Raw genomic sequence first — 26,572 nt, forward strand, 5'->3', positions numbered from 1 at the left:
GGAGAAATGTCATAAATAATATCTTGCACGTTTTATCTCATCAACTCCGTTTGCAATAAGATTACAAAATGTGGATAAGCACCTTGCAGTTCACCAAAGCTGCATTCACGTGATACACAATTTGCTCTTTGCTCACCACTAGGTTAGACCACAGAGCATGTAAGTTCCGTTTCTATGCATACCTCCCCCTTCTAGCTAGCTTCATGCAACTGTTGTCTGATTGGTTGTGTGGTGAAAAGTCACCAATTAGGTCGAAGTTAAAATAATTTGAACTTTGAGCGCAGATCTTACCAATGTTTACGAGCGATGCGCGACACTAAGAATTCAAGTGTGGTTACACTTTACAAGTTTTATTTAGACAATGCTCGTTGCCACAAGTGCAATAAGGGATTTTTGTTTAATGGCGGAAACACAAGCAATCTGTCCAAACATCTGGCGCAAGTGCACTATATTCAGGCAGAGAAATGCACTGTTTGGAACTGCCTATCTCTTAGCTGTTGTTGCCCAAGCTACGAGTAATGTTACCAGGTATGTTATGTTGCTAGCAGCCTAGAGCCCACACAGAGTTTACTCAATTATACAAACATGGGTTAAGTATTAAATGTAAAAAAAAACGTCATTAGTTTTACATTTCCATCATCACAACTATTATTCAGGGATGCAAACTTGTCACCTTTCGGCGAAATTTGCCGTTTTGAATCCAAAATAGGTCGTTTGTGTGATTCATGTAAATCTGCAATAAAAATATTTTGGGGGTATGGGGGGGGGTCTGGGACCCGGAGTAATCTGCGGCCGCGAGCTGTTATGTGCCATCATGACACGCATGGTGTTCTTTTTTTATATATTATAATGAAGCGCGAGCTGTGTGCTCGAGTCTTCCTGCCTGTCGGCTCTGCTCATGGATGTATAATAAGGCTCTGCTGCTCCGGGATGAGGGTCTAGCTTCAGCAGCTACATTACCTACGGGTGCGTTCGTTAATATTAGCTGTGCGGTCCGGAGTCACTGTGGCACAGACTGGACCGCTGGTGAACAGCTGTTAGAACGGGCCGTTCAGGTGTTCAGAGCAGAGCTCCCTGTCGGAGCGGCAGAGCATGATGTGCACTGAAAAGTTTTTCTGTCGCAATATTATTTAAGGAATCGTTGAGCTAGCTAACTAGCATACATTGTCACTATCTGCTAATGTTAGCTTTAGCCTTCGTTTTTAAATAGTTTTTTTCATAGGCTATAAACGGAGGTGGTATAAGTATATATCTTGTACTTGAGTAAAAGTAGAAGCACTCAGATCTTGTACTAGAGTAAAAGTAGAAGTACTCAGATCTTGTACTTGAGTAAAAGTAGAAGCACTCAGATCTTGTACTAGAGTAAAAGTAGAAGCACTCAGATCTTGTACTAGAGTAAAAGTAGAAGTACTCAGGTCTTGTACTTGAGTAAAAGTAGAAGTACTCGGGTCTTGTACTTGAGTAAAAGTAGAAGTACCAGAGTGTAGGAATACTCTGTTACAGTAAAAGTCCTGCATTCAAAATGTTCCTCAACTAAAAGTAGAAAAGTATTCTCATCAAAATATAGTTAAAGTAGTGACAGTAAAAGTAGTCATTGTGCAGATTGGTCCATTTCAGAATAATATATATGATATGTTTTATAATGATTGATCATTAAAGTGTTCTCAAAGCTGGTAAAGGTGCAGCTAGTTTGAATGACTTTGTATACTGCAGGGTAGCTTGAGAATTTACTCCAGGTGGAACTAAAGTCTGATTTAACACTTGATTATATTTCACATCATTCATCCAGATCTGTAAAGTAACTAAAGGTATTAAATACATGTAGTGGAGTTAAAGTACACCATTTACAGGGATGCAAACTTGTCACCTTTCGGTGAAATTTGCCGTTTTGAATCCAAAATAGGTCGTTTGTGTGATTCATGTAGATCTGCAATAAAAATATTTTTGGGGTATGGGGGGGGTCTGGGACCCGGAGTAATCTGCGGCCGCGAGCTGTTATGTGCCATCATGACGCGCGTGGTGTTCTTTTTTTATATATTATAATGAAGCGCGAGCTGTGTGCTCGAGTCTTCCTGCCTGTCAGCTCTGCTCATGGATGTATAATAAGGCTCTGCTGCTCCGCGATGATGGTCTAGCTTCAGCAGCTACATTACCTACGGGTGCGTTCGTTAATATTAACTGTGTGGTCCGGAGTCACTGTGGCACAGACTGGACCGCTGGTGAACAGCTGTTAGAACGGGCCGTTCAGGTGTTCAGAGCAGAGCTCCCTGTCGGAGCGGCAGAGCGTGATGTGCACTGAAAAGTTTTCCTGTCGCAATATTATCGTTGAGCTAGCTAACTAGCATAACATATCTGCTAACGTTAGCTTTAGCCTTCGTTTTCTAATAGTTTTTTTCATAGGCTATAAACAGAGGTGGTATAAGTATAGATCTTGTACTAGAGTAAAAGTAGAAATACTCAGATCTTGTACTTGAGTAAAAGTAGAAGTACTCAGATCTTGTACTAGAGTAAAAGTAGAAGTACTCAGATCTTGTACTTGAGTAAAAGTAGAAGTACTCAGGTCTTGTACTTGAGTAAAAATAGAAGTACCAGAGTGTAGGAATACTCTGTTACAGTAAAAGTCCTGCATTCAAAATGTTCCTCAAGTAAAAGTATAAAAGTATTATCATCAAAATATAGTTAAAGTAGCGACAGTAAAAGTAGTCATTGTGCAGATTGGTCCATTTCAGAATAATATATATGATATGTTTTATAAGGATTGATCATTAAAGTGTTCTCAAAGCTGGTAAAGGTGCAGCTAGTTTGAATGACTTTGTATACTGCAGGGTAGCTTGAGAATTTACTCCAGGTGGAACTAAAATCTGATTTAACACTTGATTATATTTCACATCATTCATCCAAATCTGTAAATTAACTAAAGGTATTAAATACATGTAGTGGAGTAAAAGTACACCATTTACCTCTGAACTGTAGTGGAGTAGAAGAACAAAGTAGCAAAACATTGAAATACTTAAATAAAGTACAAGTATCTCAAAATTGTACCCATGTATAGTACTTGTTGAGTTTATGAACTTAGTTACTTTACACCAGTGGCTATAAAGATAGAAAGACTAAGCCTTGCACAGAGGCATGAAAATACATTTTCAAAATGCTCAACAGTGCTGCCAAAATTATAAACTGACTGCTACACAATTAAAATAAATGCTTTTATACATTTCTATTAGATGTGACTCTTTGGCGTTTCTGTTATTATTAACACTGCTGCTTTGGTTGTTCTGATTGCTAAAATCCTCTGTTATGCCGATATTCCGTGGGGTCGGGGGGCTCGGATCCTTGTCACATTTTTCATACCTGATGAGTTTGCATCCCTGATTTATATAGAATACTCTCTGAACTGGGGATGTAATTGACTGATTCTGAAGAAACGTGCTTCATGCGGACAACATTCTGCAGCATGTGCTTGTTCTGCAGCAGCAGCTCCTCACAGGTAGGAAGGAGAGAACTGCGACGTTAATGACTTCAAACGTACAGCAGACTGCCATCAGTCATCTTTAAAATAACAAACAGACTTTAGATTTTGTCCGTCATAACAGAAAATAAAGGATTACTGCGTCCTCTTCAACAGTGCTAAGTAACATGACAGCAAAACCTATTAACACCATTAGTACATGGGGAGAACATTGGCGAATGCATCGGTCATCCCTACTAAGCATGGCTAGTTGGATTTGCATTAGCAATTTTTATGAACTCAATACAGCATCTAATCCAGGGGTGGGGAACCTTTTTCCTCTCAAGGGCCATTTCAATTTTTTCAACATCCTCCGAGGGCCGTACAAATGATTGACCTCTGCTTAAAAATACTAAAATCACAGCCCATTCATTTCGCCTTTCTTTCATGCTGTGCAAAGAAAAAGCAACCTCTTAATCCAGATATCTTACCATGACTCGCGCATGCATGCACGTGCACGGTGTGGCATGACCACCACAACAGAAAGATATGGACACAAGATGTGTGCAAATGTATTTAGTTTCCTATCTATGTGAACATGATTTAAGTGGGGGGGGGGCCTAACCTGCTCTAGGGGGGTCCCCCCGGGGAAGATTTTTTTTTTTTAAATGTTGAAGTTAAAAGCATCAATCTGGTGCACTTTGAGAGCAACATTAGGAGATCTATGGATACACCTCTCAACATCCATATGAAACAGAACTGTAAGCAGATTTCTTTTTCTTTATGGATATTTTACAAATCACTCCCCTTTCAAACTGTATTCTTGTTTATTAATAACAACTTTTTTTTACTGTCATATAGTATTTTATACCTGTTTACTTTATTCTCTTATTTTTTTATAATGATCATATAAAGATGTGCCTTTACCTCACTGGTTGGAGAAAAAGCTTCTTATATTCGTTAGCATAGTTAGCTAACCAGATGCTAATAACAACAAAGGTATTGACTGTATGATCAGTATGACAGATGAACAGATCGCCACTGGGCTTTCAACTAAAGACACAGCCACGCAAAAACTGCAGCATGTGTACGGCTCCTTATGGGTACTGACATTTTTGGAAGTGGCGGAGTGGCGTTCTGATGCTCTCCGTCAGAACTACAGCCCTGTCAGACAAGACGTATACCACGTGATCACACATTAGGCTCATGTTGTGTTCAAGGACCCTGACCGTGCCCAGGAAAAACAGGCACTCGCTTGTTTAATTTTTTTGCGGTCTAGATTTTAAAAAATATATATATATCTTTTTTGCGTGTGTTTATAAATTACCTCGAGGGCCGTACCAAATGGTCTCGCGGGCCATATCCGGCCCGGGGGCCGGCGGTTCCCCACCCCTGATCTAAACGATGGTTTATCACACACTGTTTATATCTGTATGGTCAGTTATTTAATAGTCCAGAATTGTTACTGAACAGGGGGGTTTCTTTTTCTGGTCACTGGAGAGTAGAATGCGATACTTTGAACTTTCTAATGAAATGAAATGAAAATCAAAAACATGTTAAGATGAGGTGTTAATTGGTGTATCCCTATTTTCCTTTACCTACTCTTTTACCCTTATTTTTTCAGCTGTGGACTTCTGATAACCAGGCCGAAGAGGAACAAGAAGCAGCAGAATGAGCCTGACCCCCATACTCATCCCTGTCTGCCTGCCATCATTCCGGTTCATCTTCATCATGATTATCAACACTGAGACGACCACATTATTCACATTGTTTCCAATTCTTCATCTTTTTTATATTGAGTCCCCTCAACACTTGTCTCATTCCTATCAGTTTACTATTCCTTCTTTAGTAACTGCATGGGAAGGGGGATGGGGAGGGAGGGCAGGTTTTAAATCCGTGATGTGAGGGTCCCGGTGAAAGCATAAAGGGTGTTTAGGGTTGGTTGCCTGTCAGCTGACCTTTTTTGTGTGGGAGAAATGGGGGTGTTGCATTATTGAGGTGCTGGGTGAAAGGGGAAGTTCTTAACTCATGAAACATGCAGCTGTGTGTATCATATTCATTTTGAAGCTCCTGTTCTTCATTAACACCATCTTTTGATGATACATCTGGGGTTTCACAAAATCAGGGGTCAGCTCCTTACACCTTAGGAGACAGCAGCTGTGACCGGTGGAGGTGTAAAGGAGACAGATGGCAAGGTTTTGTTGGAACACAAAGGTAACATTCCATAAACTGTCAGTTTCTCAACTTTCTACTCTTTATTATTTGTATTTGTTTTCGGGTGACATGCTTTTGTATTTCTGTGTCAATTACGAGGTATAGAAAAAATTGAAAAACAAGAGCACACAAACTTGATTTTGTTTTTATGAGCACAGCAGTAAGAAAAAGTCCTTATCTAGTTACTGCTTTTACAAATTTAGATTTTTATTTGATTTGTCTTTTATTCTCGGTTTCCTTTCGATACTTGCCTTAACTGCATGTTGGTAAGAAGTAGTTTGTGGACTTGTAAGGATGGTTGTTGTTGGGCAGGCAAGCTTTGTTCATGTCTTTGGAATTTTCATACAGAACACCCAAGCATAACTGTTATTTGGGGGGAAATGTGTAATTTCATGCAAGTGGAATAAAAAAAATTATTTAAAAGTTCCAACTATTAGTCTCATTTGGCCCAGCAGCCATATTATTCAAAGTCAACTATAGTATAAATGAATTGCACTCTGCTCTCAGGAATGGATGTCTGGGTCTGGGAGGAGGAGAACAAGTCACCTTACTTTATGAGAATAATGAAAACATTCTGCTCGTGTTCAATGTTGTTGTTTGCTCCTTTGTAATGTGTCCTTTAAATACATCATACTAGTGTGTTCTTGGTGGAAAATCCAAACATATATAGGACCTCAAGCCACACATCTGAGTACGCTGGACCTTTTAATGACCTTCATAAAAATTGCTACTAAGAAATCCTATTGACCCCCAAAAGGATTTGTTAATTAAACTAGACAGCGCGGCATTAGGGTGAAACATTTCTGAACAACTATTTCAAGGGACTAAAGCATACATTTTTTGTCTGTATCCTAAACCAAAAAGCTACATATCTTGCGTAATTGCCACTTGCTTGAAGGAACATCTAAAGGAATGATCTGCCATGACAATTTCGGTGCTATTCCATCTTTTAATCCCTACCCGTAGGTAAACGGCAGTGCAGTCAATTGCAAATCCTCTGCACAGCATGGTTCCAGCAGATTTCACTCTGGACACAGGCTGCTGTGGGTGGTGCAAGATAAAAAATAAATAGTTTAAAGTTTGTATTAAAATAAGTTACTATATATCGTTGTGGTGGTTGCATAATAAAATACATAATTTATGTATAGCCTGCCTGCCATAAAACGAAACTCGCTGTGTCGATGAAGCACGCGCTCTCTGCAGCACTGCAGAGGCGCGCGCGACTACTGCGGGAGCGAGCGATGGCTCATGCACGTCAGGACAAATATTTCAGGGGCTATTACAGTGAGTTTTTCTTATGAGTAACACTGTAGTTAATGCCTGGCTTATCAAACGATTTGGCCTTTAGGAACATTATGATCAGTCATCTTTTAAATCAAAATCACTTTACAGATTATAGATTGATATGATCGGCAATATTTCTGCAGGCGAAATTTAAAGTAAGGATTCGTTACGTGACATGAATCATTCTCAGACGCGGCAATACAGTCCAACATACCAGACTTTATGGAAACAACCATTGATTTGAACTAAGTGGATGATATTTGTCCGAGCTGATGCAGCTGCAGGATGATGTGTTAAACAACTCTCCCTTTCATTCTCAAGATAAACAATACATGCCCTAAAATCTATTAAGTCTCAAATGGGGTGACATTTTTAAATATTAACTAGCATGAAAAAAACTAGAATGTGGACACTTCTTCCGAAATAATATGTAAATACTTTTTATTTGGATATGTATTATTGTATGTAATGTATGAGTATTATTTCGTATAATCGTATGTCTATCTTGAAAAATAGATAGTGGATGAAGCTGTTGGATCAGCTTACATTGGGCACATTCCTTACATTTGAAGACATAACAAAGCTGGGGACTCGAGTTAGTAAAAAATTATTTGTAACGCTCAAAATTCAATAGAATATGAATTATCGCGAGATGTGCGACGTCAACATTGATGAACGCGCCGTGATCTCGACCAGAATCGTGAAACAACCTCCGCCGACCTTCCTTTCATCATTCCCGTAATCCGTCTGCGTAGGGTGTGCTCCAGAGCTAGTCTCGGCACACATTTTATTATTATGAAACAAACCAAAAGCTAGAGAGCACACGCAGACATATTTTTATAAGAAAAAAAAAATCGGTGAAGCAGGATTTCATTTGACAACTCAAGCAACCGAAGAAGAACAGCCTTCGAAAAAGAAAGAAACACGGAACGAGAAGCACGTTATCGAGCGGCGAGAGTCATTGTTGAAAGCGTGGGAGATTAACGTTAGCCACTACTTATTTTTACCTTTTATAAAGGGGTTGTCATTCCAGGGAACATCGTTAACCAGAACATTTGCTTCGTTAACTGTCAGCTATTTCGCTTCCTCTCTCACTTGGACAGAGTACTGAGTCAGAGCTGTCAGGTCTGCCAGCCGCAGCGGTTAGGTCACGCTCCGACATTTTGCTAATCAAGCTAAGTAGCCCACATTGCTAACTATAAAGAGAGCTAGAATATGTGTCTGCGATCTTATTTTGTATAGGTGATAGCTGAGAACAATATCATTTCTATATCGGAAGCTGTCATCCAAATTTAACATTTATAATACAAGCCTGAGAACCCTCGTCGTCAGACATGAATCCCAGCGCTCCTAGCTACCCGATGGCTTCCCTCTATGTGGGAGACCTGCATGCAGACGTTACCGAGGCTATGCTCTACGAGAAATTCAGCCCGGCTGGGCCCATCTTATCCATCAGAGTGTGCAGAGACATGATCACACGCCGGTCTCTTGGCTATGCATATGTCAACTTCCAGCAGCCGAATGACGGTAAGTTTACAATAAAATAATACAGCAATCTGACTCAATTTTGACCACATACTGTACATGCCATGTTACAGCAGTTCTACATTAGTACCATTGGGATTTAGTATGCACGTTGTGGTGGAAAGAGATATGTGTTTTGTATTCCTAAGTTATTCCAATAGGGAAAATGTTAATCAAACCTACTGTCATCAGAAGTCTTATCGTGGTTTCTGATTTTTAGCTGAGCGAGCCCTGGACACAATGAACTTTGATGTAATCAAAGGCAGACCACTCCGCATCATGTGGTCTCAGCGGGATCCCTCCCTAAGAAAAAGTGGTGTGGGCAACATCTTCATCAAGAACCTGGACAAGTCTATTGATAACAAAGCACTCTATGACACCTTCTCTGCATTTGGAAACATCCTTTCTTGCAAGGTAGGTGGGGCGACATGCATTTGGATGGCCTCTGTTTTGTGTTCAAGTGCTTTACATAGAGTCCACTAGTTTGCATGACTAAACATTGTCAGATGGAAGCTGGAGTCTGATGGTTTTTCAAATGCATGGTGTTGTGATTGTGTTGACATGCCTAATTTCCACTTCCCAAGGTTGTTTGTGATGAGAATGGCTCAAAGGGGTACGGCTTTGTCCACTTTGAGACCCACGAGGCTGCTGAGCGGGCCATTGAGAAAATGAATGGCATGTTGCTCAATGACAGAAAAGTGTAAGTGTGACCACAATTTACCTGTGTCTCACATATTTTGGAGTATTCACATTAACCTGTGATTTTTTTTTTTGTTGATACAACTAATTTGAGTTTATGCTTAACTGCATCTTGGTTTCCTACTCAAATCTAATTATGTTGAATGAACTGTTTTCATACAGCAATAATTATGAAGGTGTCAAAATGTTAACAAGTTATGCAAAACAATTGTCTGCTTGTCTTGATATGTGTTAATTGTTACAATATTCACATTATTCAATCAACAGATTTGTTGGACGCTTTAAGTCTCGTAAAGAAAGGGAGGCTGAGCTTGGAGCCCGTGCCAGAGAGTTTACCAATGTTTACATCAAGAACTTTGGGGATGACATGGATGACGTGAAGCTGAGGGAGTTGTTTAACCAATATGGTAGGACAATGATACATTTCAGAGACTCATAATGTTTGTATAATGCAGGTTAATGGTGTGATATGGCTGGTAAAATGTTTTGATTATTTGTTATAATTTGAAGGACCTTCACTAAGTATCCGGGTTATGACTGATGACAGTGGCAAGTCCAAGGGATTTGGCTTCGTCAGCTTTGAGAGACATGAAGATGCACAGAAGGTTAGAATCTACTCTTGGTTCTTTTTTATTATGCCCCATCATATGCATCTAACTATTGAAAAATGACCATCACAACACTTGTCACTGTAATTCTTCTTCTCTTTCACTTTAAGTATTCTATTGCTTATATCAGAGGTTTTCAAAGTGTGAGGCGCGCCTCCCCAGGGGGGCGCCAGAGAGCTTCAGGGGAGGCGCAGCGTGAAAAAATAACTAGAAACAGTGAAATCTAGCTAGTTAACTTCAGCTAACTTTATGCGAGCGGCAACATGGATCGATTTTTAGTGAAGTTACCTAAAGTGAGAGAGGAGACAGCGTCTGGCAGAAAACGGAGGAAGTATGACCACGATTATTTGAAGCTAGGAATTTCATGGACCGGTCCTGGCAGGGGCGTGTCCTGGAGAATCACAGAACGGCCGGTCGTCAGCGGGCCGTTGACGGCCGGCACGGTTCGCTGAAGGCCGGCACCGCCCTTTATTTTAATTGTAATAATAGGCGCTTTCACACCGGAGTACTTTTCCCAGTATAGTTCCGATATAGTTCCGAAAATGTGCGTTCACACCAAAAAAATCCGGAACTAGAACTTAGTTCATGAGAACCTTTTCAGTCCCTGCTAGAGAGCAGGTACTTTCATGGGAGAAAAAGGTTCCCATTTCTGATTGGCTGGGCGGATTGCAAACCACGCCCCGTAAAACTCCCAAAAAGTTTTGTGAAGCCGCCATTTTATTTTCCTCGCATTAGCATTATTAGCATTAGCCCAGCGCACAAACGGAGAGAGACTAACTTATGGCAACACAAAAGAAAACATGGGAGCGGTGGAGATGAGGAGGTGTCAGCGTTTCTGGCGATTTACTCGGAAGGCTTCAGTCCCAGCAGCTTCTACTGAAGCCAGTCCCCAACTCCGGGGACTTCGGGTGGCAGTATACGCCGTGAAGTTGTTTGCGGGCTGCCAGTAAACCCAAAGCAGATGAAGAAGAAGTGACGTCAGCGGCTTCATTTGCCTAATCCTCCCTCAGGGACTTATTCCGGTGTGAACGCAATCTGCTCTTTAGTTCATCAGAACTAAAGAGTTCTGATGAACTAAGTTCTGATGAACTAAGTTCTGATGAACTAAGTACGGCAAAGTGCGAAAGCGCCTAATACTTACTTTGATCAAAAGCAAGTACAGGTCAAGGCTGCAGCCAGAGGATGATCTGCGTTTATTCCTGTCTACATTGCATCCCCGCGTCATCCGTCTGTGCGCATCAAAGACGCAGACTCATTGTTCCCACTAAAGTAGGGGTGAGTGTAATAAGGAGGCAAAGTTGACGTTCAGTGTGTTGCCGGGAACATATAAGGATTTATCCACGATGTTGAAAATGCAAAAAAAAAATGTTTAAAACATAAAGATAAAAAGGTTTAACATTTTTATTGTTTAATGTTTTAAGGAGGTGATGCTACTCAGCCAATCAAATCGGTGCTGTCAGTGAGTCAGCACGATAAACTCACACACAGACGAGACAAGAAGAGAGAAACAGTCGGAGTAATTTCAAATGGCGTGCTCAAAAAAGAGAAAGGTAGACAGCGAAAACAGAGCATTTAATTACATTTTCTCTTACTGGACCTCTTTGAAATTGAATACCCCTGCATTATAGCAGCAACAATAATAATAATAATAATAATAATAGCAATAATAATTGGGAGGGGGGGCGTGGCTGTTATGTTCTCTGAGGGGAGGCTCACCTTCCCACACTTTGAAAACCCCTGGCTTATATCATTTCAGGCTGTGGACGAGATGAATGGTAAAGAAATGAATGGGCGGCAAGTGTATGTGGGCCGTGCACAGAAGAAAGGGGAACGCCAGAATGAGCTCAAGCGTAAATTTGAGCAGATGAAACAGGATCGCATGACCAGATACCAGGTTTGTTGGTTTCTACTGTCACTGGGTTGTAGCTTGAAAACTCTCCTTTCTGTGATAAAGTAAAAAGCATTCTGAGCCTTGTTACTCTCCCACCTCATTGCCCGAGTTAGCTAAGTTGTTTTATCTCTCCAAAACCTATTAGGTCTGGTAAATCACAACAAAGTGATATTGGTGTGAAATCTAATTCAAACTAGGTTGTCCCCTCTACAATACACAGTTGATTTGGCTCATTCTTGATATGTCCCTTTGGTTCGTTACAAATGCCATTGCCAATGTTACAGGGTGTCAATCTTTATGTGAAAAACCTGGATGATGGCCTAGATGATGAGCGTCTGCGTAAAGAGTTCACTCCGTTTGGAACCATAACCAGTGCTAAGGTAAGGGGCTTGATATGTAATTATGCACTTGTTGGCCTAAAAATAGATTGAGTTGTTAAAATACAAAATTAATGTAATTTTATAATGATTAACAAAGCGTATAAAAACTAATCTGTGTCTTCTCCCATAGGTGATGATGGAGGGGGGCCGCAGCAAAGGCTTTGGCTTTGTGTGTTTCTCTTCCCCAGAGGAGGCCACTAAAGCTGTTACAGAGATGAATGGGCGTATTGTTGCTACAAAGCCACTGTATGTGGCCCTGGCCCAGCGGAAAGAGGAGCGTCAGGCCCACCTGACCAACCAGTACATGCAGAGGATGGCCACAGTCCGCGCTGTGCCCAACCCAGTACTCAACCCATATCAGCCGGCCCCACCCTCTGGCTATTTCATGGCAGCTATACCTCAGGTGAGTCCGCTGGGTATACATACAATACAGCTTTATTTATAGAGCACTTTAAACCTCCAGACCAAACTGCTGTACAGTCAAATAAACAAACACAACATACAACAAATAATACAGCACAGCTCACACACCATAAAACAAGTACAAGTAAAAACAACAGACAATTTAAAAGCACTAAAAACAACACTCTAAAAGATGTTAATACGCTAAGGAGAAGAGGTGGGTTTTAAGAAGTGATTTAAAAGCAGGCAGTGTGGCGGCCTGTCTGATGTGCAGGGGCAGATCGTTCCACAGTGTGGGAGCCGCTACAGAGAAGCAACGGTCCCCTCTGAGCTTTGGCCTGGTTCTGGGCACGTTCAGGAGCAGTTGATCAGCTGACCTGAGAGGGCGGTTGGGCGTGTAAGGGTGTAGCAGCTCAGAAAGATATGGTGGGGTCATGCCATTTAGGGATTTAAAAGTAAATAAGAGGATTTTGAAATGAATCCTAAAATGTATTGGCAGCCAATGGAGTGAAGCCAAAATGGGTGAAATGTGGTCGTATTTCCGTGTGCCAGTTAAAAGCCTTGCTGCTGCATTTTGCACCAGCTGCAGACAAGCGAGGGAGCTGACCCCCATGTAGAGAGAGTTACAGTAATCCAGCCGAGTGGTGACAAAGGCGTGGATTACTGTCTCAAACTGCTGTCTGGAGAGAAAAGGTTTTATTTTGGCTAGCTGCCTCAGGTGATAAAAGCTTGTTTTTACCACAGATTTAATCTGACTCAAGTTTTAGTTCAGGGTCTATTTTAATGCCAAGGTTCGTAATGGTGGGCTTGGTGTACTGAGCCAAGGAACCCAGGTCTACAGAATTCATGCCAGTGGTGCCACCAAAAACCATTACTTCTGTTTTTCCGTCATTCAGTTTTAGGAAGTTGCACGCCATCCAGGCCTTTATGTCCTAGTCTAGGCACTTTAGCAGTGGGCTAATTGAGTAACCCTCCTTCTTTTTTAGTGGGACATACATCTGGCTATCATCAGCATAGCAGTGCAATGCGATGCCGTGCTTTCTAAGTATGGACCCAAGAGGGAGCAAATAGAGGGAAAATAGCAGGGGGCCTAATACTGAGCCCTGTGGGACCCCATACAGGAGTGGAGCAGAGTATGACTCGGAGTCACCAAGGCTGACAGAGAAAGTTCTATCCTTCAGATATGACCTGAACCATTCCAGGGCTTTCCCCTCAATGCCCACCCACTGCTCCAAGCGAGAGATCAGGATGTCATGGTCTACTGTATCGAAAGCAGCAGTTAGATCAATAAGTAGAAGCACAACGCAGTCCCCAGAGTCAGTAGATAAAAGGATGTCATTAAAAACTCTTAAAAGCGCTGTTTCAGTGCTGTGCATAGTTTTAAAACCGGATTGGAAAACCTCCAGTATATTCTTCTATTCCAGAAAAAACATAATTTGACTGTAGACAATTTTCTCCAGGATCCTTGACATAAAAGGCATTTTGGAAATGGGCCTAAAATTTGCCAGAACTGTGGGATCCAGACTGGGTTTTTTAATACGAGGTTGCACTATTGCATGCTTCAGGTTTTCAGGGACCTTCCCTGAGAGCAGACTGCTGTTTATAACTGCCAGCACAGATAGTCCAACAGTGGGGAAAACCTCTTTAAAAAGTCGAGGCGCAACAGGGTCTTTTGGAGAACCAGTGGGCTTTAACTTGGAGACAATCTCCTGTACAAAAGACAGAGCAACAGGCTCAAACTGGTTAAAGACAGCAGAGCACTGAGGCGTGAGATTTGAGCTCTAGCGGAGTTTACCTTATTAATAAAAAAGTAAAGAAAGTCTTCACAGACCGCAGTAGAGGTCTCCATAACGGTAGTCTGGGGGGCATTGAGGACCAAATCAATAGTCTGAAACAGAACACGTGGCTTGTGACGGTTTGACAGAAAGATGTCAGATAAATGTTTGCATTTTGCCTCTTTCACAGTGATCTGATAGAGACGCCAACACTCCCATAACATTTGAAATGAAACTTGCAGTTTGTCCTTTTTCCATTTACGCTCAGCTCAGACAGTCCGAGTCGTGTCATTTAACCAAGGCTCAGATTTAATTTAAGGTTGCCTGGTTTTTAAAGGAGCAACAGTGTCTATGGTAGCTTTGCAAGTGGAGTGAAACCATGAGCTAAGCTCATCCGTTTCAGGTGACATGGGTTCATGATTAACACAGTTCTGTTTAAAAGCGACAGAGAACTGACCAGCAGTGGAGGGGTTAATAATGCGAGCGCGCCGAGGAGCAGCGCGCGGTTTAACAGTTTCACAAGCAAGAGTCACATCAAATAATACAGGCATATGATCAAAGAAAAAAGCGTCACAAATCTCCAGGTTAAGAACAGGCAAACCATAAGATAAAACAAGATCAAGTGTGTGTCCGCGTTCCTGCATGGGGCCAGCATGGGGCCAGACACAGACTGCACAAGATTAAAGGAATCGACAAGGTTTAAAAAGTTCTTTGCCATAGGTTTATCGGGACAACACACATGAATATTAAAATCCACAACAATAAGGACACGATCATATTTTGGCATAATTTCAGCCAAGAAATCAGAGAAATCCCTTATTGTATTTGGGAGGTCTATAGACCACAGCACACAGCACTGTATGAGAGCAACCAAGCTCGAACACGCTCAGTTCAAAGCTGTCGGGTGAGAATGACAGTGAAAGCTGCTGGCATTTATAGTCACTCTTAAAAACAGTTGCTATACCTCCACCTCGGCCTGACGTCCGCGGAGAGTTAAAATAGCAGCAATGCTGCGGTACAAGTTCGGTAAACGCGCTGGACTCACCAATACTGAGCCATGTCTCAGTCACGCAGAGGAAGTGCAAACCCTTGGAAGTGAAGAAATCCTTTAGGAAAAAAGTCTTGTTTGTCAGCGGTCTTGCGTTAACCAAGCCAAACCTGGCAGGGGCTGGCAGATCGGCGGCGTTCGAGGTCCGGGGAGCCCGACACAGAGACCTCAGGTTATGCAGATTAACCCCGCGGCAGCGGGGACGAGGGGAGCAGGTCCCGCGGTGCAGGAATGGCTCATCCGGGCCGACGACAACTACCAGCCAGGCGTCGACAGGGTCCAGAAAACGCCTCGAAAAAGAGAGACGAGGCTCATACTCGGTATGAGAGAAAAGATGAGCTGAAGAAGCCTTCATTCTCACCAGTCGACCACTGCGTTTTCCCCGGCGGCGGTGGCGTTTACGGCGGGTAGGTGGAGCGGCACAGGTAAACTAGTCGTCCCCCTGATCAAAACTGAGGCAGTGTTTTATGTCCACCATGACTAGACTTTTCTAGATTAATGGCAGAAAACCAAAGGTCCAGCAGTGTTTGGCGATCGTACACTGGCTAGGCCCCTCCATGACCTAAATGTGCTTCTTCTTTAGACACTCCTGTGTTGCCTTGGCCGTATGTTCAGGGTCATTGTCCTGCTGGAAGACCCCTCCATGACCCATTTTCAGTGTCCTGGCTGAGGGAAGGAGGCTATCGGCCAAGATTTTACGGTACATGGCCCCGTACATCCTCTCCTCGATGCAGGGAAGTGGTCCTGTCCCCTTAGCTGAGAAACACCCCCAAAGCATTATAGGCGCTTTCACACCAAGTACTTTGCCGTACTTAGTTCATCAGAACTCTTTAGTTCTGATGAACTAAAGAGCAGATCGCGTTCACACCGGAATAAGTCCCTGGTTGCGTTCGAATACTCCAAAAAAACAGCTCCTAAGTTCTAACCCTATCGTCTATTCCTTGACCTCGGAGTGAAACGTCATGGGGTTAAGGGATAGTGGATAGGAGAATTCAAAAGGATTTAGGAGAAGAGACTGCGGTGCTTTAGAGAATCCGACTGCACTTTCACTATCCGACGTGTTTATGATGCGCCAGCAGAGGTCATAAATGTGCGCCTGCTGCTGTGGGGAAACTATGGAAACTACAGTTTTCTATACAGCGGACTACAACATGGATGTTTAATAAGAACGAGGGACTACTGTAAACTCATCTAGAGACTCTGCACCGTGCTCTGATGCTGTTGTTTTATGCTTTATGAACGGGGACAACAGAGAAACATATTCTTCATGACCAAAGTTGGAATTGAAATAAAAAAGGAAAGTGAAACTTATGCTCGTCACCCTCTCCCTCCGGTCCTCATTAATACAAATGATCCCAATACGTATGATTGTATGAAAATATCTTAAAATCAATACAAATGTATTTATTATAAACGTTAGTCCTTAACATCTATCACTGTGTATATCACCATTCAAACATCTTTTAAAAGTTGAACAAACCCCACACAGCTCAGTAAAGACTGTGAAATGTTGACTTTATTTGATCATTTCAGTAAAAACTAACGTTCATATTTCTCTTTTTGATTATAATACTGATGAACGTTCAAAACAAAGCACTTTGGCAACTTACCACATACGTTTTAAAATGCTTAATAAGCACCGTAACTTTCATGATATCATTTCTCGTTCATAATCGGTTGTTTCCGTGAACGGCCGACTGTTGGGTGACGGCAAATGCTGCGGCTGCAAGGCATTGTGGGGCAGCATGTTCTCCTCTCCTTTCGGTTAGGGAGGTCCAGTGGTTCCTAAGCTAAAGGAGGTTATAAAGGAAGTTTGAAACCTCCTTTCCTTTTAATTTAGAGAATTCGAACGGCACTTATGGCTGCCACTGAGGGACTTCCGGGTCATTTCACTCCGTTAGGAAGGTTCCTAAGCTAAATGGACTATTCGAATGCAACCCCTGAGGGAGGATTAGGCAAATGAAGCCGCTGACGTCACTTCTTCTTCTTCTGCTTTGGGTTTACGGGCATTTCGTAAACAACTTCACAGCGTATACTGCCACCCGAAGTCCCCGGCCGGAAGTCCCCGGAGTTGGGGACTGGCTTCAGTAGAAGCTGCTGGGAGTCTTCCCGATGTTGGTCTCATCTGACCACATCACCTTCTCCCAAGCCTTCTCTGAATCATTCAGATGTTCATTGTCAAACTTCAGATGGGCCTTTCATGTTCTTCTTGAGCAGGGGGCCTTCAGGCGCTGCAGGATTTGATCCATTATGGTGTAGTGTGTTACCAATAGTTTTCTTGGTGACTGTGGTCCCAGCTGCCTTGAGATCATTAACAAGTTCCTCCCGTGTAGTTCTTGGCTGATCCCTCAACTTTCTCATGATCATCATACCCCCACGGGGCGAGATCTTGTGTGGAGCCCCAGACCGAGGGTGAATGATGCTCATTTTGTGTTTCTTCTATTCCGAATAATGGCACCAACAGTTGTCTCCTTCTCGCCAAGCTACTTTCTGATGGTCTTATAGCCAATCCCAGCCTTGTGCAGGTCTACAATCTTGTCCCTGAGGTCCTTAGACAGCTCTTTAGTCTTGTCCATGGTGGAGAGGTTGATTGATTTGTACTTTCTTAAAGGAAGAGGACTCATGTAACCGGTCCATGGGAGCCAGAATTCTTGTTGGTTGCAAGGGGATCAAATACTTATTTCCCACAGTTAAATGCAAATCAATCAACTTTTATACCATTTTTTTTGTGTTGATATTCTTACACTCGCTGTTAAAATAAACCTACCATTACAATTATACATTGTTGTATAATGTTGTGGGCAAATTTACAAAATCTGCAAGGGGTCAAATACTTTTTTCCTCCACTTTATCTTGTCCATAACAACTTATTATATTTTTGGATGTCATCACTAGAAATGTCAATAGTTTGCCAGGGGTTTTTCTAGAAACATTTAGTATGAGGGCGCTAACGTCTCTTCCGGCCAAAATGACTGCCCCGCCCACCCTCCGGCAAAACTAATGCATTGGAGCGAAGTGGAAAATGATAGTTCCTCATGATAGTCATATATTGAGCCCCAAACAACAAATAAGTTGAGTTACGGTTTCTTTACTTCCTCTACAGAAATAAGGACAGTAAAAGAAACTGATTCAGAAATCACAGTTTCAGTGTAAGCCTGCTGCCTGCCACTCGTCCCCCGGCAGACCGACCGGACATCCATCCCATAATTATTCTGAGCTCTGTAATTATACAGTTTTTGACAAACAGAAATATTGTTTTTTTGCACCACCTTTAAGATCTTACTGTGAAAATCTGCATTTTGGTATGAGGGCGCACACCGAAAATAAGAGGGCACAGCGCGTCTGTTATCCGGTTTAACCACCTCTTGGTTGTAGGGGTATGGATAATACAAATAGAAATATTTGTAACGAATTGGCTATAGGACACCATGAACTGATAAATGATTGTTTCTCTGTCCATCAGGCTCAGAACCGTGCTGCTTACTACTCTGCCAACCAGCTGGCCCAACTCCGACCCAGCCCCCGTTGGGCAACTCAAGGAGTGCGTCCTCAACGTAAGTAAAAACATTTAAACTCATTTTGTCACTTCACTCTTATCGGATTGTGAAGCAATGCTTTAATTGAATAAATGGTACCTGGCTCTCTTAAACATTGAAAGAACTGAATTCTCTCCCCTTCAGTGTGAACCTTTAATGTAGTTTTCTCTTCTTTCAGACTTCCAAAACATGCCCAATGCTATGCGGCCCTCAGCTCCCAGGCCCCAAACCTTCAACACCATCCGTCCCACCACCACACCCAACACACAGGTTCCGCGCATGATGGCTTCCCAGCGTATGCGTAAGTAATTTCATATTTCAGAAAATACAATCTAAAGCTATATTTTGTCAAGTTGTCCTTGCGAGTTAATCACTTGAAGCAGGTTTGATAAAGGGACCTTTTCACTTTCCTCAGCCACACAGGCCCTCAGCCAACGCCCTGCCGGATCTTCAGCCACTGCTGCCCCAGTGCGCGCCATGCCCCAGTACAAATATGCTGCTGGTGTGCGAAACCCCCAGCAGCACATGGCCTCCCAGCCACAGGTCCCCATGCAGCAGGTAGATTCCATTCCACTTGTGCTTTTCAACTTAACTAGCTGATGCCAGTGTTGTAGTCAAGTCACCAATTCACGAGTCCAAGTCACTCTCGAGTCACCACTCTTCGAGTCCGAGTCCAAGTCTGAGTCACCTAGGGAGAGTCGTAGTCGAGTCCGAGTCCAAGTCCGAGTCACCATTACCTGTGTTCGAGTCCGAGTCCAAGTCCGAGTCACCCAAGGAGTGTCCGAGTCGAGTCCGATTCATCATTACCTGTGTTCGAGTCCAAGTCCGAGTCACCCAAGAAGAGTCCAAGTCAAGTCAGAGTCACAAGTCTTCATGTATTAATCTTCGTGGATATATGTGTTGAAATGTAGCTGCTCCTCTACATTGCTTTTATCCTGTCATGTTATACTAATGTGTCTATAGAGTGGCGAAGTCACGCCCATCTACTTCCGGTCCATGGGACCTTATTTCGGAAAAATTATGTATTTAAGTCAATGGAGAGAGAAAACGTATCTTTCGATCCCGTTTGAATTGTGCCATGAATTACACATATGATGTTTGTCAATCTTAAAAAATAATTTCCATGTCAAAAAAGTCAAAGTTTTTCGTAAAACTGTTGAAATATAAGACTATGAAAAATACGCAACTAGAAAGACTACAAATCCCAGAGTCGCGTAAGTGATGTCACTCATAACTGATGTCACAATTGTTTTCCTCCACTAAAATAGAGATAGCTAAGATAAGATAACTTTAACAAGATGCCTGTGTGCTTAGTACCAGGTTGTTATCATACCAGCAATGGGTCTTGCTCGTTCTTTCGCTTCCCGTCTGATGAAAGGACCAGGAGTGGCTGGATCAAGTTAGCTACCTAGCTAATAGCAAGCACGTTAGTTAGCATTACAGCCGGCTTAGCCTTGTCATTTTTATTTTATTATTTTTAACATGAAGTAACATTAAGTAACCCAAAATGTTAAACAGTAAGAGTAGTAGTCATATTTCGTGAAGCCTTTGAAGAGTACTGTCACACCGGTGTGATCATTCTATAATACACCATTTAAGCCCGGGGGAGAAATGCTAACGCTACATTAGCATCAGCGATCTTCTCTACTTCATGCTATCTGCACAAATGGTTGACATTAAACATTAAAAAGACCAGGCAGTTCAGAGAGAATCAAAGGAAGGCAGGCAGGCAGCTTTGCATGACATTCTTCAGGACGTGTTTCATTGTGGTGATAGTGACGGTTGTCAATCTCTTTTTTGACAAGACTGTAGTGACGGCCATCTTGGTGACGTGTGTTGTTGTGCAAGAGATGTAGTTCATTGAGCGTTTCACCAAAAAAAATGTGTTACTTCACAGTTTTACGACACATTTTCTTTTTTTTTACTTGCAAATTTATCTTTTAAATTGACAAACATCATTTGTGTAATTCGTGGCACAATTCAAACGGGATCGAAAGATAATCTTTCTCTCTCCATTGACTTCAATACATATTTTATAATATGGTCCCATGGAGGTCCACCGGAAGGGGAGGGACTTCGCCACTCTATAGAACTGCTGTGAAGCCAGCTTGGCTACAATTCTTGTAATAGGTGCTATACAAATATAAAGCTTATTACTAATATTAATATTAATATTATTATTATTATTGTAAATGACCTTTTAATGTCTAACTATATTTAAAATGAGTTACCTTTTAGCTCTTACGTTGGTAATGATTGTATAATAGCAAGGGTGATCAATAAACAGATACCATCGGTTAGAGAGTCTGACCATCATTCAGGGGAGGCTACAATTATTATAGTGAATGTTTAAATTCTATCAATAAAGATTAAGCCCCAGAAAGCACATGGCTACTTAGCACATGGCTACTTAACATGCAAAATGACGACATTCTGCATGTTAAGTAGCCATGGGCTTTCGTGTTATCGGCTGAATCTTTATTTATTGATTAGATCACGTTACTCTGATGATAGTGTTCAAGACAGCCTATATGTCTGAACTCGATGTTTAGAGTAATGTGTTACGGAGCCTTCTCTTCAATATTGTTTCCACATAGAGCATTTTGCGCTGCTCTTTTCCAATGTGGAAGCAGAATGTGTGAAAGCATACAGCACGATGCGGGGTGTGTCTCTAGACATCTTTAGACTGGAATAGCGGGGGCGCGCCCAGTACGTGAACTCTCCTCGCAGGTGCACACGCCAGGATAGAGGACATCAGGCTCCAGAGAAAACTTGCTCGAGTCCAAGTTGGAGCGTCAATGTACAAGTCGAGTCCGAGTCATCGTGGGGGGAAAAAATTCACGAGTCCGAGTCCAAGTCATCGTACGCGAGAATTCACGAGTCCGAGTCCAAGTCATCGTGCGTGAGAATTCACGAGTCCGAGTCGCGTCAATCAGTGCGCGAGGTCGAGTCCCGAAATCGAGTACTGTGCATTTATTTGCACAGTGCTGGGACAATGAGCTATTAACTACATATATTATTTACCTTTTCTGTTTAATTGGTTTTAAACAAGAACATAGTGTAAAAACCATATCATGAAAATGTTTTGTTTATGCCAAATCATGCCAAATCATTAATTTTGTTTTCCTTCTTTAGCCTGCTGTCCATGTCCAAGGACAGGAGCCACTGACGGCCTCCATGTTGGCCGCGGCCCCTCCTCAGGAACAGAAGCAAATGCTGGGTAAGTAAATTATCTGCTCAAAGAAACTAACATAAACAGAATTGTACACAAGTCATTTGATAAGGATTTAAGGCTGGTTTTACACATTTTTTAAATAGTTGTTGACTGTTCTTCTTTAGGTGAGCGTCTGTTCCCCCTGATCCAGAACATGCACCCCAGTTTGGCTGGCAAGATCACCGGTATGCTGCTGGAGATCGACAACTCTGAACTTCTCCACATGCTGGAGTCACCTGAGTCGCTGCGCTCAAAGGTCAGATAGTGACTAAGCTATAAAATGTTAACAGGGCATAATGATTTTATCACTCCATCCCCTTTCCCACCAAAGCTTGAAGCTAGTGCCCGTTATGACCCAGTTCTTCCTGTTTCCACTGCAGCTTGAAGAACCAAATATGTCAGGCTTATGTTGGAGGCTTGGTCAGATTAATTTAAGCAATAACAGTTTATGGCGAGTACGGTGAACAGAATAAAGTTGTTACACGCCGTACCACTCAGATTGCAAAGTGACTAAGACATGACCTCACATATATATTAAGTCAGGCAACACTTATTTGATATTGTTTATTTTTTACCTTAATTATAATGACTCCGCGTTTGCTATTATTGCCCATTATGAAGAGCAGCACACTGCTTGAGCGGCATCATATTGATGTTGTTTTTATTATAGCAGCTATCGGGTGTAAACAATACATGGGCTACACATGTTGCCATGTCAGACTATTGCAATTAAAATCGTAATGAAAAATAAGCAAGTAAAATATGCCTGGAGAAAAGGGCTTATTCCACAATAGGATAGCGTGGGGGAAACTTCTGAAGCAATAGGAGTCAGGACTCGGAGAGACACGAGGAGAGCTGGAGCTTTGATGGCAAACACTGACGGTTTATTTGGAGCTTCGGCCGGAGAATTCACAAGACAAGTCAAGAGTCAGAGGTTCTGACTGCACGGTAGAGTTGCCACAATCAATTCTGAAGAACTCTTCTGTAGTTCCAGGTTTTAACTAGTTCGGAGTGTAATAATCAACATTCTTTATCAGCGAGACTAAACAAATATGGACCATGAATCTAACTAGAGCTCTCGTCCATAGAAAATAATGTGCGCCAGGGAACCTACGTTCCTAAAAAGAAGGGCTTCTAGATGTCCCTGAACAATAAACTATCTCATGTCAGCTTGTGCTCTGTCATAAGCTGGCAACAAAAATGTGCCCAAGCTGCCCCTCCTTAAGAGAGATAGCAGCAATACCCAAGGCCGTAGACCTATGCCATGGGAAAGGAGACAGTGAAAAGAGAAAATGATGAACTGTGTCAAAGGTTGAATACCTAAGCAAATTATTCCCCAACAGATAGCAACAAGTAGTCAAGATAGTCAGACAAGCTTCGGTGGCTATGCTTACATCACCCATCTCATACCAGAGAAACTTTAATAAAGGGGGGGGTGGCATTGGGATATATATTTTTTTTAAATCTTCTGGAGCAGAGAGAGGAGCTGTGGATTATTGTTATTGATTAATGCATCAGTGTTTCTTAGGGTCAAAAACACTAAACTCACAACTTAAAATGAAAGCGTTTAGTTTATTTAATAAACGAGCACATGTTCAATGTGAAAATTGACAGTAGATAAAGATTAGTTGCAATTTGTTGCTATATACATATATAAAAAAATTATTTGTTTTTGTTTTTTAAACACCTTCAATTTCAGGGGGGGCGCGGGGCTCCGTTGGCGGGGCTCCGTTGGCGGGGCTCCGTTGGCGGGGCGCAGCGCCCCTCCAAGACAATGGTAGGGGAAACACTGGGCTTATCTAAAGCCAGTTGAGTATCACTTAAAATGGTTTGGCTCTATGAAACCTAATGTACTTATATGATTCTGTTTTCTTCAAGTTTGTATATTCTTGGTCGAATGCACTTATTGTAAGTCTCTTTGGATAAAAGCGTCAGCTAAATGTAATGTCATGTAAATGCAGAGGCAAAATGTCACTGTGCTATGTGCTCTGCATGTGTGCCCATTTAAAGAGGGTTTCGTCCCTCCGATTCTATCTATCTGTTGTTTTAGGTGGATGAGGCTGTTGCTGTGCTGCAGGCCCACCAGGCCAAGGAGGCTGCTCAGAAGTCAACCACCCCCGCTGGTGTCCCCAGTGTCTAAGGTGTGTAACATTTTGAAGTAAAGATGACTCGGATGAAATTATACAGTATATAAATAATGAATAAATGAACTACAGAATAAGCATCAACATTTTTGGTCTTTTTGTCTTGCAGATTGAAACCTGCTTCACCGATGGAAAAAGAGAAAAAAATATTAAACATTGAAAAACCTAAAACTCTGAAAACATCGCAAAATGATAAATTATTTCTTAAAAAAAAGAAGAAAACAATTAATCTGCCAGGTCTATAGATGGTTCGACTAGACCTTGATAATAAACAAAAATGTGTTGAAAAAAATAGCAAAATAGAAAACAAATTGAGATTATACGTTCTGAATGCATTCCTCTGTTTTATGTCATGTTATTGTGTCAGTGCTCAGAATATCAGCCATGTTCAGGTGATAGCTGAGCATCATGAAGGGTGATTTGTATTGTAAACTGCTGGCTGTAATAAATTCTCATTCAAAATTCATGTTTAATTCCTCAGTTATTGTCCCAATTCATTTTCACATTTTGTAACTGTCATTGTAATTGGATAAATATTGATGCCAGTTTTGATAATGTGTGACAGAACAGATTCGGAAGCTGTTTTCCTGAGTTGGTGTTTGTAGCTGCAGGTTAATGTTCATACTGTATAGTGGTCCACTGGTCCTGCCTATGGGAAAGACAGTATTGTTTTCTTCCACCAGGTGTCCCTGTTTTCTTCTCACGTCACCGGCAATTTTGGTGTATGTACTGATGGTAACTCATTAGCACTTTCTTTACAATCATAGCCTTGTGCATCTGTTAAAACGTTCTTGGAATAGCCACTAAGGCATCCTATACAGCAGTCAGAAGTCTATAGGCTTTTGTATGTATTGCTTACTGTGGACAGATCCCAATGGTAAGTGGCTACATTGTTTACAGCTGTCTAATTAGTGCAACTCATATCCCCACACAAAGTGGAAAAGCTTTAAGTGGCAACAGGTCCGAACGTTTAACATTGATTTGGATGACATGGATTTTCACATTGCAAACTCCACCAACTTTTCTACTGTGATACAAAATAGATTTTTGAGACGCTGCTCCAAATTCAATTAATTCAAAGAATTGTATGGTATTTTCTTTTAAAGAAAAGGGCATTGACTTGAGAATGGAAGTGAATGTGCATTCCATCGCACGATCAGGAAAGGCCCTCTGTGTGCATCATAGTTTCTCTCTCAGCCTCTACAGCTTTCTCCACTGAGCCCATTCTGTTAACTTTCCTGCACTTAAAATAGTACATCGTTATATGTTAATAATTGTCAAATGACAGGCTTTGGGATTAACAGATCGTGTCACAGGATCAGGATACAAAAAAAGACGACTATACTCCCCAGTTACATGAAAAGAAAAAACCTGATCAGATTACTGATGTTTATAAAAATGACAAACAGTATAACTATTTTGCAAAACAAGGTTAAAATAAAGAGGGCGATGACCTGTCTGTTTTTTTTTTTACTAACATTCTTTATTTCAAATATCTTTAAGTGCAGCAGATGATTTGTTAAACCGAAATACTTTATTCATTCATTAAACTAAAACAGCATTTGTAAACTATACTATTCTGTAGAGACTTGTTTTTGGTAATAAATATCTTGTAAAGATATTGCCATTTTATGTATATATATATATTTTTTTGTATTTATTTGCATTGCATTTGATAATGAGGTCATTCAGAAGAATTGGAAAGTAACCAGCTTACATTACTTATATATTGTGATACTGAGATTATGGTTACTGGTAACTTTTTTAATTTAATGAGTCATTGTAATGAAAGTAACCCTCCCAACCCCGTCAAAATGCCATTTAATCACATGTTTTCTCCTTTAAAGTGGACCTATCATGCTATATTTGAATAATATAGTGTAGGACCATACCTATATAAGGCATATTTATACTTTTTTTTTTTCAAAATACCAAACAGATCATGCATTTTAGCCATGCCTCATTTTGCTCAATTTGACATTTTTTAGATCTGTTTTAGCAAGGGTTGATTCTGTGAGCAACAGCACCATCTAGAGGCCCGGCATATGTACTACAACGTCTCCAGCGCTTTCGAACGAGTAGTATGAAGCTGCAGCCTCGGAGGCTGCACTCTCAGGACCGCACTCTCAGGACCGCACTCTCAGGACCCTAGTTGTTTTGCAACATCGCCACCTAGTGAGCAGGAGACATGAATATGAACGACAACGCAGAGAGTGTGAGTAGTGTGAAGTGCTTTTAAAGTTTTATTTGTTTAACATTAATAACAATTCCGGTGTCTTGAAATGAAGTGTGATTAGCTAACATTAACTATGATAGTCTTAAGGCAATACAAACAAACATCTGTTAGCTTATGATAGCTTCTAACAGTATTAAAGGCACTAAAAACAATTATTTGTTAGCTATAG

The 26,572-nt window shown here is 41.5% G+C and overlaps 2 protein-coding genes across 2 annotated transcripts in view; both read left to right on the top strand.

Annotated features, from left to right (window-relative positions):
- LOC117497386 (14-3-3-like protein) overlaps nt 1-6,089 on the top strand; it is a 19,851-nt gene extending 13,762 nt beyond the window's left edge. Inside the window, exon 6 of the mRNA XM_034149360.1 lies at nt 5,073-6,089. Coding sequence (XP_034005251.1) covers nt 5,073-5,123 — 51 coding nt within the window. The 3' untranslated portion in view covers nt 5,124-6,089. The remainder of the gene's footprint in view (nt 1-5,072) is intronic.
- A 1,555-nt stretch (nt 6,090-7,644) lies between these two features.
- On the top strand, nt 7,645-24,633 carry LOC117497399 (polyadenylate-binding protein 1A). The gene is made up of 15 exons (XM_034149376.1): nt 7,645-8,473; nt 8,691-8,884; nt 9,055-9,170; nt 9,437-9,576; nt 9,680-9,774; nt 11,534-11,671; nt 11,953-12,048; nt 12,179-12,451; nt 18,737-18,827; nt 18,988-19,110; nt 19,225-19,367; nt 21,945-22,029; nt 22,149-22,279; nt 24,074-24,164; nt 24,277-24,633. Exons 1-14 carry the CDS (start codon nt 8,281-8,283, stop codon nt 24,161-24,163), a joined length of 1,908 nt encoding a protein of 635 aa, XP_034005267.1. The 5' UTR covers nt 7,645-8,280; the 3' UTR covers nt 24,164; nt 24,277-24,633.
- Nucleotides 24,634-26,572: the final 1,939 nt, after the last annotated feature.

This window comes from Trematomus bernacchii, unplaced genomic scaffold (assembly GCF_902827165.1).
Source record: "Trematomus bernacchii unplaced genomic scaffold, fTreBer1.1, whole genome shotgun sequence".
Taxonomy (NCBI): Eukaryota; Metazoa; Chordata; class Actinopteri; order Perciformes; family Nototheniidae; genus Trematomus; species Trematomus bernacchii.